Source organism: Tursiops truncatus, chromosome 3, assembly GCF_011762595.2.
Source record: "Tursiops truncatus isolate mTurTru1 chromosome 3, mTurTru1.mat.Y, whole genome shotgun sequence".
In the NCBI taxonomy this organism is placed as follows: domain Eukaryota; kingdom Metazoa; phylum Chordata; class Mammalia; order Artiodactyla; family Delphinidae; genus Tursiops; species Tursiops truncatus.
Window position 1 is genome coordinate 111,649,307 of NC_047036.1, and position 17,948 is coordinate 111,667,254.

General features: G+C 37.7%; 1 protein-coding gene across 5 annotated transcripts in view; it reads left to right on the top strand.

Annotated features, from left to right (window-relative positions):
* The window catches only part of SEC24A (SEC24 homolog A, COPII coat complex component), a 63,170-nt gene that overhangs the window by 2,834 nt on the left and 42,388 nt on the right, over nucleotides 1–17,948 (top strand). For 3 of the 5 annotated variants that reach the window (XM_004316901.4, XM_019924438.3, XM_019924439.3), the window contains exons 2-3: nucleotides 12,238–12,720; nucleotides 16,703–16,873. In XM_004316901.4, coding sequence (XP_004316949.1) covers nucleotides 12,238–12,720; nucleotides 16,703–16,873 — 654 coding nt within the window. The remainder of the gene's footprint in view (nucleotides 1–12,237; nucleotides 12,721–16,702; nucleotides 16,874–17,948) is intronic. The other 2 variants (XM_019924437.3, XM_073802540.1) reach the window with 1 other exon arrangement.

Sequence of the window (17,948 nt, forward strand, 5' to 3'; positions counted from 1 at the left end):
ACCACTAATCTGATCTCTATATTGATGAGTTTTTGTTTTATTTTGTCTCTTCACTTGCTTTGTTTTTTTAGATTCGAAATATGAGTGAAATTATATGCTATTTGTCTTTGTCTGCTTATTTCACTTAGCATAGTACCTTCAAGTTCCATCCACGTTCTTGTAAATGGCAGGATTTCATTCTTTTTATGCATGAGTAATATTCCATTGTGTGTGTGTATATTTATCACATCTTCTTTATCCATTCATCCGCTGATGGACACTTACGTTGTTTCCATATCTTGGCTGTTGTAAATAATGCTTCAGGGAACACGGGGGTACATATATCTGTCTGAATTAGTGTTTTTGTGTTCTTCAAATAATGCCCGGAAGTGGAATAGCTGGGTCATGTGGTATATACCCTTGTTAAGATATAATTTTGACATTCTTTTTATAAGCCCCATTTCTAAAGTTTTTTGAAAAAGTATTCTCAGTAAAATGGCTAATGTCCTGTATTGGGTTCCTTTATTGTTCATCCCACTAATAATAAAGAGAGTAGGGATGTGGTGGAGAATTGGAGGGGAGGATATTTCTCTAGAAGGTGAAAAAAAAGTTCAGTGCTGGAATCTAATTTTTTTGGTTAATTCTTTCTAGGCACTTATTGCTGTTTAAATATTCTATTGAATTCTCTTACGCTTCAGGTTTGATGTAGCTTGCTTAAATTACATATTACAGTCTAGTTGGATCTTTTGTTTTGTTTTTAGATTATAATCTAAAAGGTGACTGAGGAGTCACCTTTTCCACTTTTCTGTAACTTACTTTCATATTGTATAGTGTCATTATATTACAGGATGCCTCAATCTGGACATTTCTTTATGTGGTTGATTGTTACATTGCACTACAATCCAAAGTTTGTCTAGACAGGTTTTTCTAAGTCTCTGTGTAGATTTGTGTACACTTATTTCCTTTGTAGAAATTGATGGTGAAATTGCAAGACTACTTAAACTGGCAGATCTTCATCTGATTACCATGTAATAAGGGCTAAAGGCAAATCATTACTCCCACTTTTTAAAACAATTGTTTAATTTATTTATTTGTTTGCACAGGGTCTTAGTTGTGGCAGGCTAGCTCCTTAGTTGCAGCTCGAGGGCTCCTTAGTTGTGACATGCAAACTCCTAGTTGTGGCATGCACTTGGGGTCTAGTTCCCTGGCCAGGGATCGAACCCGGGCCCCCTGCATTGGGAGCACAGAGTCTTAACCATGGCGCCACCAGGGAAGTCCCATGCCTCCCACTTCTAATTAGCTTCCTTATTGACTATTTGAGTCAATTTGCCAAGGCAGTTAGAAACTATAGTTTTATTAATAGTATTTTTTTGTAATATTATGTAATATTCAACTTTTTCCCTTATAGATTAAGAGTGAGAAGGATATTCTACACCCTCTCTCCCACCCAGATTACCCTGTTATAAAATAATATTAGCTTTCCCTCTAGACTGTAAGTCCTATGAGGACAAGAATATCTGTTTTTGCACATCATCCTCTCTCCAGCAGACTCACACGGTTTCTAGCACATTTAAGGAATTACCAGTTTTATCGAATGAATATCTTAGAATTGGGTATTTTGCAGTTTAGTTCACTAAACACGTGTCAACTTGTTCATGATGAGATTTGAGCTCATTTTCAACTTCTTTTTTTTTCTGGTGAAATTTTCTGTGGATTTTTGTACAGTAGTATCTGCTAAAACACAGTAGAATATGGGGGGGGGTTGGTCATCAGTTTAAATGCTAGACTTGTGCTCATCTCTCTATTTTAGGCATGACAGAAATGTAAATCTCTTTTAGTTTCACTATGAGGAAAACCGTATTTATGATGTTGTATTTTTAATATAGGAAGTCTTTAGTCGTGATCAAAGCATGTTGAGAATAAGATTGGCATGTGGTCTATAATACTGATTGTTGTGGCTGAGTTCCCTTTAATGTTTTCTGTGGGCACAGTAACTTTGGACTCTCATAAGACTCTTTGCATACCTCTAATAGAACTTACTGCATTGGGCTTCTGGTTAGTCTCTGCTGTTAGACTGGGAACTCCTGAAAGACATAAAATAGTAATAGTAAGCACTAACATTTACTGTTTACTTACTGTATGCCCAGTCACTGTGCTAGGTTGCATTATATGCATCATTTCATTTAATCCTCACAACAGCTCTATGATAAGAGAACTGTTAGGTTTACTGACCAGGAAACTGAGATGAGTGGTCAAGCAACTGGTTCAAGGTCACACAGCTAATACGTTGTGGAACCTAGATTTTAAACTAGGCAGTCTTATTTAACCACTGTTATTCAGCTTACCTGGTAGTTATGCCTGAATCAAGGATCAGAACCTTCTCTTTGGTTTCTTTATGTAGGTGGATACATATAATTAGAGTAAACATTTGCTGATATTTTTTGAAATTGCCACCTAGCTTAGTTTCCTTTGGATTGTAATTAATATATGACCTGACCTTCACTTTTGTTAGTATTGAGTCCATTTCTTTGCTGTTTCAGTATCACATTTCATAAACGTCTTGTAGACCCTGAAATTGCCCATACCCCCACTTTGATTCTTAATATTTGCTCTTCCTCTTTGATCCCTTTCTTAAAACCCGTATGTCTAGTGACTGACTCACAAGCTGTTTTCATGCAGTAGCATCCATTTGTTGCACTTACAGTTTCAATTGGTAACTTTTTAAGTGATCAGAATGTATTTTGATGTGTGAGATCTTTCCCCCCTTACCTTACTATTAAATTTATGTGAAAAGGTAGTTCATTCATTGTGTTCTTGTGACTGTTCAGTAGGCTTCCTTGAAGAAACTTGTAAAGTTAACCTTTATTTTGTATTCATTGAGATAGTGTATCAGAAGTATCTTTTAAGTTTTACATTCTAGATTTCATGAATAATAATATGTCAATCATTTTTATATGTCACTGGTTTCTAAAGTTCACAAAGTTCATTTTGAAGTATGTGAGGATCACCAGTACATGAAAATTTTACTAGTGTAAATTCTGGGATTCCATTGAGTCCTATAGAATAGGAATTTACAAAGGTAGAACCTAGTATCTCTTTGTTTTTGAAGCTGCTGTTTGGGTGATTGAGAAGCAATCACCTGCATCTATTTTTTTTTTTTTCTTTTCTTTTTTTTGCGGTACGCGGGCCTCTCACTGTTGTGGCCTCTCCCGTTGCGGAGCACAGGCTCCGGACGCGCAGGCTCAGCGGCCATGGCTCACGGGCCCAGCCGCTCCGCGGCATGTGGGATCTTCCCGGACCGGGGCATGAACCCGTGTCCCCTGCATCGGCAGGCGGACTCTCAATCACTGCGCCACCAGGGAAGCCCCACCTGCATCTATTTTAATCTCTCATTTGTTTCTTTTCTACTGTTTCTAATTTGGCTTCTACTTCTATACATCCACCAAAACTGCCCTTAATAAGGCCACAAATGACTTCTTGGTTATTAAGTATGTAAAATATTTTTCTTTTAATTGCTATCTTTTAATTGCTCTCTTTTTCCTAAAATGTTGGTGTTCCTCAGAGCTTTCTGACCTGGTTCCCTTCTTCTTCTTTTTTTCTTAAAAAAAACAAAAAACAATAAACACAGTAAACATAGTTTCTGTGGCTGGCTCTTTTCTTACTCTGCACATACTCCCTGCATGATATTATTAATTCTCATGATAGCAAATATTGTACATATGCCAGTGAGTTCCAAAGTTATATAATAAGCTGAAACCCATATAGATAGGTGTCTTTCTATTGGACATTTCCACTTGAATCTCTTGGTGACACCTAAAGTATGTTGAAAATAATTCTACATTCCCTCTTCCCTTTGCTATTCCCTGCCTTCCCCAGTTCTTTTCTCCTCCTTCTGTCCCAGTGAATGGCACTGCCATCTACTGACTTGCACAGGTCAGAATCCTGGGAATCATCCTTGGTTCCTTCCCCACTTCAATTCCACATCAATTCGTATATTCAGTCTCCATATTCAATTCCACATCAAATTTCATTGGTTCAACTTCCTCTATCAGTTTTTTTTTTTTTTTGGCCACACTGCGTGGCTTTTGGAATCTTAGTTATATATACTATATACCATCTTAATAGGGGAAGGGGAGAGAGAGAAGGGTACTTATGGGAAAACAATTTTTAGGAAAGATAAATTGGTGCTTAGTAGCATAGATGGGAGACTTGATCATTTTGTGACAGGGTATGTTTAGGTGTGGTGTGGAGAATTATCATCTCAGGTAATGAGGCAGTCTTCTTTGGTTGCTCCTTGGGAGGAGATATATGACAACTTAATCCTTTTGAGTTCTTTTGGGAAGCTCTGCTTTTGGGCAGGTAAATGATTCCCAAAACTCATGCCCTGTACTCAAAATAATTTTTATGCCATGGTGGTATATTCTGGACCCCTTTAATGTCTCTGATCTATTATTTTGATGGGCTACATAATTTATTAATGACTTCAAAATAATATAATTAAAATCCATTTAGTGAAAACTTCATTACGTATTTACTACTACATTTCTAATGAACTATTGCAAGTTGATACATATAAAAATAAAAATTTCACATTATAAGTCACTCAAAATGGATCTATGATAATGACTACTACAAAGCAGTTTCTTTTGTATTTGTCTTTCTACTATTTGCATATTCTTTTCATTTTCTTCGTTGATATACTGTAAGACTTTTGCTTATTTTGTGCATTTTGTTGATACTTGGCTTTCACTTGGCTGCACTTGGCTTGAAGGCCTCTGGCATATTGGCCTGTGATAAAACAATAAATAAAAATACGAGAGTGGGCCATGAAATCTTGTGGCAATACAAGGTGTGAGATGTTGGTTTTTATCCAGATGACCCAAAATATGCTTATAAGTTAACTTTTTACAAATGTTTTCATTGATTCAAACACCTCTGTATTCCCACTGCTGCTGTTTAGTCAATTATTTCTTACCTGGATTACTGCTATAGACTCCAGTCTCTTCCAATCTCTGATCTCTCCTCCAATCCCCAAGAGGTTCTTTTATGTCCTAACCTCCTGTCTCACTTCAGTCACTTGACTCTGCGGTGCCATACTGATTTTTCAGACTGCCCTTTCATGGCCACAGGTGATTGCACATGTTGTTCCTTTTTCTGGGAACACCCTTGACAGTCCTTTTCCTGGGGCTAACTCCTGTTATCTCTTAAGATTTCACTCTGTTTTGTCCCTGCCTGGTTATATGTCTTCCTGTTTGGACTATAGCTACTTGAGGGCAGGGATGGAGTGGACCTTACTCACCTTGTGTCCTCAGTAGATATTTAGTAAAATCTGTCTTTTCAATTAGTCAATGAATGGAGTGTTCCTAACCATTTGTAATAAAATGAATGATTAGCCTAAATATAGTGTTGACAATAAAATTAATTAATAGTCTAAGATCTAAGAAAGAAATGAAAATTTTATTCCACCTAACCTGAGGATTATAACCTGGAAGACAGTCGTTTAGAGAGCTCTGAGGAATATTCCACCTGTTAGAGGTCAAAGTACAGTTATATACCTTTTTGCGACAAAGGAGTATACATCAAATCACGTACAGTTTACATAATCCAGATCTGGATGTACAAAGCTAGTAGTAGAGTGTTCTTGGCAGAGTAAAAAGTGAAGAACCCTACAGTAGAAGCATTTTTAAGCTTGTTGAAGGAACGTTAAGAAGGTGGATGTGGCTGGAGCTGAGCAGAGAGGAAGAGTAGGAAGTTCTTTGAATAGCTTGCTAGTAATGGCCTTTGGCCATTAAAACAGAGTAATTGATTACTCTGTTCACATAGTGACCTTACCATAATCAGTTACTAAACTCAAAGAATTGGTGTTCCATTATACAGACAGGGCTTTCAGTCTCTAGTGGAAATTATTCATTAAGCCATTTTGGATTATATGATAAACTGTTATAAGGTAGAATTGTAAAGGTATGTGTTTATTTGGAACTGCAAATCTGCTCCAAGTCGGCTTAAATACAGCCTGCATAGACATCTTTCCAAAGTTAGAGATATCAGATAAAAAGACCCCTTGGCCTATACAGATGAACAGATATTATTCACTAATAGCAAAGTCAAATTAGGATGGAAACAGCCTAATAAGAGAAGAACCATGCATAATTAATACAACAAAGATAGAACTAATGAATCTGTGGTTCAAGACATTGGCTTACTGTCTGAGTTGACATAGTCTATGTTAAACCTAATCTTAAAGAAAAATTGAACTTTATATTAAAATTTGCTTAAAGAACAAGTGAAAAACAAATAGAATCAGAAAACTACAGGCTACTTACTTCCAGATCAGAAAGAACATATGTATTATCCTGGCACTGTTTCATTAAAATAAAATGAATGTTCAATATTTAAAAAAAAGAAAGTCGGAAATGAGACCAGAAAGGAGGCCAGGGACATAGAGGATGTTATAAGCTAAGATAAAGACTTTGAAAGTTTTGAGTAGGAAGTTGATATGATCCATGTTTTAAAAGGTAATAGGATGTGTAGGAAATAAATCATAGAGGGATAAAGGAGGATGCAAACGTATCAGTTGGTCACGGGCTTTCAGACTTTGACTATAATCTACAATAAGAAATATTTTAGTGACCCAGTATATATATTCATATATGTATGTATTTGTAATGAAACCTCACAGTACTTGCCTTATTACATATAATGTCCTGCGATATTTTTCATTCTTAACTATGTTCTTTTTCATTACTAAAAAGATAGTTTGTAACCCATTGATATTTTCCATTCTTCTTTTAAAATTAATTAATTTTATTTTTTGGCTGCATTGGGTCTTCATTGCTGCGTGCAGGGTTTCTCTAGTTGCGGTTAGCAGGGGCTACTTTTCATTGCGGTGTGCCTGCTTCTCAATGCAGTGGCTTCTCTTGTTACGGAGCACGGGCTCTAGGCGCTTGGGCTTCAGTAGTTGTGGCCTGTGGGCTCAGTATTTGTGGCTCATGGGCTCTAGAGCACAGGTTCAGTAGTTGTGGTGCATGGGCTTAGTTGCTTTGTGGCATGTGGGATCTTCCTGGACCAGGGCTCAAACCCGTGTCCCCTGCATTGGCAGGTGGATTCTTAACCACTGCACCACCGGGGAAGTCCGATATTTTCCATTCTTAACTATCTTTTTTTTTTTTTTTAACTAGCTTCATTCACTTTATTTTTCTCATAGAAAACTATGTGGTGGCTACAGCTTGAGCCTGTGTCCTCTGCATGGAAACTCTGGTGTGGGTCTTTACAAGATGGTCAGTGAATTCCTGATACGGAGACTTGGTGAACACCGTCTCTTTCCAGAGATCAGAAGTGAGATAACTGTAGGTCTTGGAAATGCCATCAAAAGTGGCCTTGGTCGGCTTCCCTGGTGGCGCAGTGGTTGAGAGTCCGCCTGCCGATGCAGGGGACACGGGTACGTGCCCCGGTCTGGGAAGATCCCACATGCTGCGGAGCGGCTGGGCCCGTGAGCCATGGCCGCTGAGCCTGCGCGTCCGGAGCCTGTGCTCCGCAACGGGAGAGGCCACAACAGTGAGAGGCCCACGTACCGCAAAAAGAAAAAAAAAAAAAAGAAGTGGCTTTGGTGAAGTTGCCCAGGGTGGCGGTGCAGCCCCTGGCAGAGGTGTAGCAGTCATCAGTTCCAGCCATCATCAGTAGCTTCTTGGGCACAGGACTGAGAGGATGCCATTGCACCTGGGGGCAGGGATGAAGTGCACCAGCGCAGAGCCACAGCGGCCAGTCACCTTGCAAGGGCTAGTATGGGGCTTGCCAATCTTGTTCCCCCAGTAGCCTCACTGCACGGGAACGATGGAGAGCTTGGCCAGAATGATGGTCCCACAGATGGCATTACTAAAAAGATAGTTTGTAACTCATTGATTTCATAACTCATTAATTAATTGTATCCACTGTTTGAAACAGTGTTAATGTACTATGACAAAGCATCCTTGTACAATGAGAACATTTGTAGAGACTCATATGTAAGGTGACTTCTTTTTTGAGAAATAATTTTTGAGGAAAATGTCACCTTATAATTGGACATTTATGGTGCTTTGAATAATAGATACCCTTTTAACTACTTAGAAGTGAAAATAAATGTTCTATTCATAGTATTTACAAACTACAAAATCCCTAACAACAAGTTAACCAAATTTAATTAATTAATTTTTAAGTTTAAAAAAATTATTTTACTTTATTTATTTTTGGCTGTGCTGGGTCTTCGTTGCTGTGCACAGGCTTTCTCTAGTTGTGGCAAGTGGGGGCTACTCTTTGTTGCAGTGCGCTGGCTTCTCATTGTGGTGGTTTCTCTTGTTGCAGAGCACGGGCTCTAGGCACACGGGCTCGCGGGCTCTAGAGCGCAGGCTCAGTAGTTGTGGCACATGGGTTTAGTTGCTCTGTGGCATGTGGGATCTTCCTGGACCAGGGACACCAGGGAACCCGTGTCTCCTGCATTGGCAGGCGGATTCTTAACCACTGCGCCACCAGGGAAGCCCCTAAATTTAATTTAAATAAGGTATAAGACATCTTTACGAAAAAAGCATGAAATATAATTGGAAGATATAAAACAAGTTTTGAATAAATGGAGAGATATATACCATGTTTATGGTAGAAAGGAAGTTGTTTTTGTTTTTGTTTCTTTCCAGCTGTGCTGCATGGCTTGTGGGATCTTAGTTCCCTGACCAGGGATTGAACCCTGGCCCTCGGCAGTGAAAGTGCAGAGTCCTAACCACTGGACCGCCAGGGAATTCCTGAAAGATTTTCTATCATAAAATGTCAAACAATCCAAAATGAATATATAAATCAAATGTAATTCCTATTGACATTTTACTTTTTTTGTGTGGGAGACTGCATAAACTAGTCTTATATTTTTGTGTATGTCTGAAAATTTTCATAATAAAAAGGTTTATAAGAAAGATATCATACTTACCTCTCTATAACTTCCCTTTTTTCTCTTAGTATTCTTTTTTTTTTTTTTTTTGCCATACGCAGGCCTCTCACTGTTGCGGCCTCTTCCATTGCGGAGCACAGGCTCCGGACGCACAGGCTCAGCGGCCATGGCTCACGGGCCTAGCCGCTCTGCGGCATGTGGGATCTTCCTGGACCGGGGCACGAACCCGTGTCCCCTGCATCAGCAGGTGGACTCTCAACAACTGCGCCACCAGGGAAGCCCTCTCTTAGTATTCTTTTTGTAATTTATTTCAGTTGGTAGATGTACATCTGGTTTATTCATTTTATTGATAATTAGCCCATTGTGTGACTAATCTACAATTTATATATTCAGTCTCCTGCTGATGGATATTTAATTTGTTTCCAATTTTCCATTATTATAAACATTGCTGCAACTAACACATATGGATCTATTTCTTTTGTCCTGGAAGGATACCTGTTTTGTTTTTTTTTTTGCAGAGCAATGCGTATAGACTCTCTCTCCCCAGCTACATATTACTTATGTGTGTATGCTTTTGTAGGCCTCCTAATCCTACCTCTCTCTATATGTGCATATGCTTATGTATGTTTGTATAAGTATTGTGTAATTTATGAAACGATTCAAATTAGGCTGATGATATTTGTACATTGCTTGCATGGATTGAGGGGGTATGATTGGAAGATACGTATTTTCTTTTTATACCTTTTGAATGTAAAAAGTCCAAAGAAATTAGGTTTGTATGCGTGCCATCTTTTGAAAAGTATTCATCTTATTTCTTTTCATTGTTTAGTTTTATGGGCAAAAATGACAGCATATTCCTTAGAAGTGGTGATTCTAGAGATTAATATTTTTTAATTAATTAATTAATTTTTGGCTGTGTTGGGTCTTCATTTCTGTGTGAGGGCTTTCTCCAGTTGTGGCAAGCGGGGACCACTCTTCATCGCGGTGCACGGGCCTCTCACTGTCACAGCCTCTCCCGTTGTGGAGCACAGGCTCCAGACGCGCAGGCTCAGTAATTGTGGCTCACGGGCTTAGTTGCTCCGCGGCATGTGGGATCTTCCAAGACGAAGGCTCGAACCCGTGTCCCCTGCATTGGCAGGCAGATTCCTAACCACTGCGCCACCAGGGAAGCCCTAGAGATTAATTTTTTAATAACAGCTTTAAAATGTACAGGTCAATGATTTTTAGTGTATTCACTGAAAATTGCAACCATCACTACAATCAGTTTTAAAATATCTTTATCACCCCCAAAAAAGAAACCCCATACCCATTAGCAGTTACTACCCATTCCCTCCTTCCAGCTGTTGTAACCACAAATCTACCTCTGTGTTTGTGGGTTTTCCTGTTCTGAACATTTTATATAAATGTTTTATACAGTGTATGATCTTTTGTGACTAATGCCTTTCAGTTAGTATAAAGTTGGGACTTCCCTGGTGGTCCAGTGGTTAAGAATCCGTCTTGCAATGCAGGGGACGCCGGTTAGATCCCTGGTTGGAAAACTAAGATCCCACGTGCCGCGAGGCAGCTAAGCCTGCGAGCCACAACTACTGAGCCCACACCCACAGCTAGAGAGCCTGTGTGCTGCAACTACAGAGCCCACACGCTCTGGAGCCCGTGTGCCACAACTAGAGAGAAGCCCGTGCACTGCAATGAGGAGCCCATGTGCCACAATGAAGGATCCCACGAGCCACAACTAAGACCTGATGCAATAAATAAATAAACAAACATAAAATGTTAAAAAAACACTAATAATCTCAATAGTCTTTAAAAAAATAAAGTTTTCAAGGTTCATCTGTATTATAGCATGTCATCAGTACTTCGTTCCTTTTTATGACCAAATAATATACCATTGTATGGTTATGCCTCTTTTGTTTATCTGTTCATTAGTTGATGGACATTTGGGTTGTTTCTCCTTTTTGGATATTACAAATAATGATGTTATGAACATTTGTGTACAAGGTTTTATGCAGACTAGGAGTGGAATTGCTGGATTACATAACTATATTTAACATTTGAAGAACTGCCAAACTATTTTCCAATGTAGTTGTACCGTTTTACATTTCCACTAGCAATGTATGAGCTTTCCAGTTTCTCCACATCCTTGTCAACAGTTGTCACTTTCCAGCTTTTTCTTTATAACCGTCCGAGTTGGTGTGAGTGGTATCTCACTGTTTTTTTTTTTTTCTTGGCTGCGTTGGGTCTTTGTTGCTGCGCGTGGGCTTTCTCTAGTTGTAGTGAGTGGGAGCTACTCTTCGTTGTGGTGTGCAGGCTTCTCGTTGCAATGGCTTCTCTTGTTGTGGAGCACGGGCTCTAGGTGTGCCAGCTTCAGTAGTTGCAGCATGTGGGCTTCAGTAGTTGTGGCTCGTGGGGTCTAGAGCACAGGCTCAGTAGTTGTGGTGCACAGGCTTAGTTGCTCTGTGGCATGTTGGATCTTCCTGGACCAGGGATCGAACCCATGTCCCCTGCATTGGCAGGCGGATTCTTAACCACTGCGCCACCCTCATTGTGGTTTTGATTTGCAGTTCTCTAATGACTAATAATGTTGAACATTTTTGCATGTGCTTACTGGCCATTTGTTTACCTCTTTGGAAATATATTTGAATGCTATTTAAAGCCTTTGCTCATTTTTTTAAACATTTTTATTGGCGTATAATTGCTACGCAATGGTGTGTTAGTTTCTGCTTTATAACAAAGTGAATCAGCCATACATACACATATATCCGCATATCTCCTCCCTCTTCCGTCTCCCTCCCATCCTTCCTATCCCACCCCTCTAGGTGGTCACAAAGCACCGAGCTGATCTCCCTGTGTTATGTGGCTGCTTCCCACTAGCTATTGATTTTACATTTGGTAGTGTATATATGTCCACGCCACTCTCTCACTTTGTCCCAGCTTACCCTTCCCCCTTCCCTTGTCCTCAAGTCCATTCTCTACATCTGCGTCTTTATTCCTCTCCTGCCCCTAGGTTCATCAGAACAATTTTTTTCTTTTTTCTTTTATATTCCATATATATGTGTTAGCATACGGTATTTGTTTTTCTCTTTCTGGCTTACTTCACTCTGTATGACAGATTGTAGGTCCATCCACCTCACTACAAATAACTCAATTTCGTTTCTTTTTATGGCTGAGTAATATTCCATTGTATATATGTGCCACATCTTCTGTATCCATTCATCTGTTCTTTGGTCATTTTTAATTAGGTTATTTGTCTTTTCATTGTTGGGTTGTAAGAGCACCATATGTTTTACTGTATTTTTTAAAGTATTGCTTTATTTGTTTGTAAAACTAATTTTTCCTCCTCTTATTGGAAGGTCCTGTCCAAAATGCACTGATGTCTTCACAAGTGTCAGTGAGCCAAGGATATAATTCTCAGCTTCCAGGATCCTACCCTCATCTAATACCAGCAAAGACTTTGAATCCAGTCTCTGGACAGTCTAACTCTGGTGGTTCCCAGACTGTTTCTCCACTAAGTAATTATCAGGGACCTGGACAGACTGTTTATAGACCATCTGTGGCTTCTAATCCAGTGACACCTTCACTCCGTAGTGGTCCTGTTCCCCAAATGCCACTACCTACTTCTCAGAACCCAGCTGCTACACCAATGCCTTCTGGTAGCTTTCTTCCTGGAGCCAACATACCACCACCCTTGAATTGGCAATATAACTATTCGTCACAGACAAACCATTGTCCTCGTGCGTCATCCCAACCGACCATGTCTGGGAATGCAAATTTGACAAGTCCTCAATATGTTTCTTCTGGAGATGCTTCACTTCAAAACAACTTCATAAAATCAGGTAGAGTTCTTACAGGACTGCTTAAAATGTAGAGATGGGAAAATTTTGCTTGTTTAAATGTTTTTAAATGACTATTTCAACCTTAAAATCATATGGAAGGCTATTGATTTTTTTGATCATTGTTAATCTTTAAGTAGATTACTTCTGTAACCTTTGGGTCAACTTAAAATCATGATTGTTCCTGCTTTGCTTCTTTCCTTTGAAGGTATCCTCTGAATTTCTTTGAGTCACCCATGATATTTCAGGGTTTCAGGTATGCATGCAGAACCACTTAAGTACTGGCCATTACTTTTATTAATGGGTTTCCATCTTGTATTCTAGGGAAGCTTAATCCCTGTGGTCTCTCTTTGGACTTGATCTAAGGCTTGTCTTGTCTATTTGTTATGGCATGGACAATTTTTGGCTCCAGAAACCAGAGAATCCGGAGGGGCAGGTGAAAACAGACAGTACTTTTGGAGTGAGGAGTATTATTGAGCACATCTGTGATCAGAAAGCAGTGCACAGAGATTTATCTCTGTTTTTTTTTAGGCGTTTTATAACTTTAGTTCCTACATTCAGGTGTTTGATCAATTTTGAGTTAATTTTTGTGTGGTGTTAGTAGGTAGGGATTCAGCTTCATTCTTGTGCATGTGGATATACAGTTGTCCCAGGACTATTTGATGGAAAGACTGTTCTTCCTCCCATTGAATGATCTTGACACCCTTGTTGAAAATCAGTTGATCATAAATGTAGGGTTTATTTCTGTACTCTGAATTCTGTTCCATTGATCTATATGTGTATTTTTATACTAGTACCAAACATCTTGATTAGCGTAGCTTTGTAGTAAGGTTTGAATTGTAAAGATTGACTCCTCCACCTTTTTAGGTTTTTTTTCAAGATTGTTTTGGCTGTCCTAGGTCCCTTGCATTTCCATAAGAATTTTAGGATTAGCTTGTCAATTTTTGCAATAAAAAGACAGCTGTGATTTTGATAGGGATTGTGCTGAATCTGTACATCAATTTGGGAAGAAAGCTATATACTCTTGGACTGACTTTGATCATTTTATTTTTTACCCTCAGTGCTTGGTCATATACAGTTCAAAAGTAGGTTCATTTAACCGTTTCACTATTCCCTTTTTTATATTAAAATTTGTCTTAAACACTTATCAACATTAATAGTGTTACTTTGAAAAGCATTTCAGATTCTGTATTAGGATCTGCAGGTTGATTATGCTCAGCAGACATCCTCAAGGAAATGAACTAGTAAAAGTTTCCAAGTGTAATAGTAATGTCAGTCATTACCTTTTTATATTCATATGTATTTCTGCATCTAGATACTACATGCACTTCATCAGTTTTGTAGTTTGTTAACTGCTGAAACTATTTTTCTTAGCCTCTTGACTAGCCACTGGCCCTGGTGAATGCATTTTGGACTTGTAAAGATTAAGCCTGCTTCTAGAAACTTAGTTTCTTTGGAGAGATCTTCTGATCCATAATTGTTAGACCTAAAATCCTTCTAATTACTCTTATTCTTATTCATTTGACACCATGAGTGAGCATCAATCGCTTGAAGTTAATGAACATTCACTTCTTTTTTAAGGTAACATTTATTATATAGAATTTTAGGTAACATTTTAGGTAACATTTTTAGGTAACATTTATATAGGTATCATTTACTGAATGTTTGTTATTTTCCAACACTTTACCAAACTTTAATGTGTTTTATCTTATTTAATCTTTACAGTAGTACGTTTTACAGATAAGGAATGTGAGGCTTGAATAATTTTCCCAAAGCCACAAGAAAATAGGTTGGGAAAAGGTACTATTTAAAATTAGGTGTAGCCTCTCATTAAAAAGCACGTGATCAATAATCTGAAATATTTTTTTGGCTATAACAGAAGCCCTCAGGTAGAGCACCTTGATTACAGCACAGGTGTGGTGAAAGAGACATAAGGAAGTCCCAAAACTTATGAAGGTTTCTATATAAAAGAAGGGGAAAGAAAGATACATAAACTAATAAAATGAACCTACAAGGGATGTATGACTCCCTTCTCTTTTCTTAATGAGAACTCTAAAAAACTTCCCCAGTTTTTACCTCTGTTTTTTCATCATTGTTAGTAGGTGCCTGATTGTCTGATCTCAGAACTGTATCTAGGAATTTCCTTGGTGGTCCAGTGGTTGGGACTTTGCCTTCCAAAGCAGGGGGTGCCAGTTCGATCCCTGGTCAGGGAGCTAAGATCCCACATTCCTTGCGGCCAAAAAACCAAAAAACCCCATAAAACAGAAGCAATATTGTAACAGATTCAATAAAGACTTTAAAAATGGTCCACATCAAAAAAATCTAAAAAAAAAAAACTGTATCTAAGTTATGCAAATTTCTAATTCACGTATTAAAATTCTCTGACTTTTTTTTTCTAATGGGACACCTTTTAGCATGTAATTAGTTTTAGGGATCTCAGAAGGCAGATTCTGAAACTCTAACTATTAGTGTTCTAAATAAGAGTCATTCAACTTGAAAAAATAATGTCTATTTTATGAAATGTAGCCTATTCTGGATTCAACAATATTCCTCTTAAAGCTGTGAAAAATCTCTATCAGCTCACTTGTATTCTGTTAAACATTAGGTTGTTACATCTTTGTGGCCAGATGTATCAAACATTCTTATTCATGCTGAGTTGCAAATGTACCTTGCCCTTTTGTTCCTTTGACTTGTCTCTATTGCCATAGATACGTATGGGTGCTTCTTTGATAAGGGAGTTACATGGCAGTAATCTTTGTCTTCACCTTTGACAACAGGGCACTGATTAGTCTTGTTGGGAGATCATTTTTCAATTTGGCCCTGGAGAATTTGAACAGTATTGAAGAAACATAATGAAATTTTTCATATTTAGGTATCTTTATTCCTTTGATTTTACAAAATACAGGGTTTTACAAAATACAGGTAGAATATATTATATGTAAAATTTATTACCTATTTCACTTACAAATTCAGAGGATTAAAAGTCTTGTAATGAAAAATTAAATCACATGTATTTTATCAGTAGTATTATCAGTAGTATTTTATCTACTTTATAGACTTTGTTCCTCCTCTTTAGCAAATGAGAAGGTGGAAGCAGTATTATTGATTTGAATGAACAGGTGGTTGTGGGTTTTGGAATTTTCCATGTCACACAGAAGAATTTCCCCAAGGGTAACTGACAATGTTTTTACAGTAGTCAGAACTTACTGTCCTAATAGAAAATTGGTGAAATTGAGGCAGTGAGATGCTGGTAGATACAAGGACAAATACCATGTCATTTCTTAGTTTTGTTTGATGGGTACTTTTAAACCTCTTGGATATCAGTGTTTCATAAGGTTTATACGTAAACTTTGGATCATTTCCTGATTTTTAAGCCTAGGGAGTGTTCTTAATATAGTATTTAAGCAATTATTGAAAGTAAACTACTTTTAATTATTATTAGGTAAACACTGAACAGTGTACACATTTATTATCTATTTTAACAGGTTATACCCCCAATAAAAATGAAGCAAAATGAAATAAAACTTGGAAAATTTAGGATAACCACAATAGTTTGTAGTTTTAGAAAGCTAACTCTAAACCTAATTGATGATAGTGAATGGACTATATTGATAGGTATTCATAAACTTTTATTAATGTTAATTTCTACTGGAATATTTGATGTGGCCTGTTGAAACTGACCAGTTAATGAAAAATTAATCAATAAACAGGGCATTGTATCTACTGTATAAGTGATTTGATGCTGACTTTATATTTATACTGCTCTAATAATCGACAGGTAAGAATTATGGTAGGAGAGACTTGGAAATGTGTAAAGTATGCATATAAATTAGAAAATCATTCATCTGGGAGGTTAACTTATTTCTAGTAATTTTTGGTTTGTAGTTGAAATATAGATTTGGAAGTTACTTAGATTCGGTAAAAGGCCGTTTTGGCATTTTTCTTAAGTTCTTAAGTGTCATGTGAAAAACCACTGTTTCCATAGGATCTGCACCCCCCTTAGTGAATCCACCTCTGCCTACCACTTTTCAACCAGGAACTCCTCTTGGACCCCCTCCAACTGGAGCACCACCTCCAGTGAGGGCCCTTACGCCTCAGAAATCAACACATAGAGCTGTGCCCCAGCCCACCTTTAATTCAGCTAGCAACCAAGAAGGTAAGCAAGACAAAAACCAAGTCGCGTCCTAAAGTTTTGACTCAGGGTGGAAAGATGAATATTATCTGAATTCCGTGCATTCAAGTCATATTCTAACAGAAAATCTAGTTTTTTTGGTTAGGGATGCCCCTCAGGAATTTAGAGTTTAAAAAAGTTTCTCGGTATTCCACTGCCCCATTCTGGGCTGTGGAATAGCTTTTGGGATCACTGTTGACTTTTTTTGTTGCTGTGCAGATTTTAAAAATCGTGGCTATAAAGTTACATGTCTTTTGGGAGAGGGAGGCGAGAGAGGAAATTTTGCTTTTCTGGACATGATGTTAGAACTATCCTTTTAATACATTAGCCCTTTTTTATGAAGCAGTATTTTGCTTGCCACTCTTACTGTAAATGTAACAAATATTTATGAGCCTAAATAAAAAGTCAAATATACAAACATTTTGATGTTTTATAATTTTAAAGCATTGTCTTCAGAGGTAACTTTAACATATAAGTTTATTAATTTAAACAAAATATTTTATAAAATAAGAAATTTGATTTTAGCCATAATATAACCATTGCAACAAGATTGGAAATAGGAAAACAGAAGAGGAGGGGAAAAAACCACTGCCCATATCCTACTACTCAATATAATCAATATTATCATTTTTGTATTTTCTTCTACCATTTCCTCTTTTTAGTATTGTTAGTAGGGAAAAAACTGACCTGTGTATAATTTGAAAAGAATGGTGTTAACAATGAGTAACAAAATGATAAAGCCGTGTCCCAGTGGTTGCCACCTGATAATTTTGAATATCAAGCTACAATAAGTATTTAAACTTTTAATCAACTAAAAATATGCTCAATGTTTTTGTTTCTACAAAACAGTTTTACTAAGGTTTTCTGTATCAACTCATGGCTAAAGACCTGGTGGTCTTGAGAATTGGAAAGGAGTTACTAACTTTATGAAACCATTAAACTTATCTATTTGGTGTTAAAACTGTTAAGTTAGCACCTTTATACTTAGGTGCTAGAGGTTGATACTATTCATTGATTTTAGTTTCTTCTGTACACAAATTAGAGCTAATAAATAGCAGAG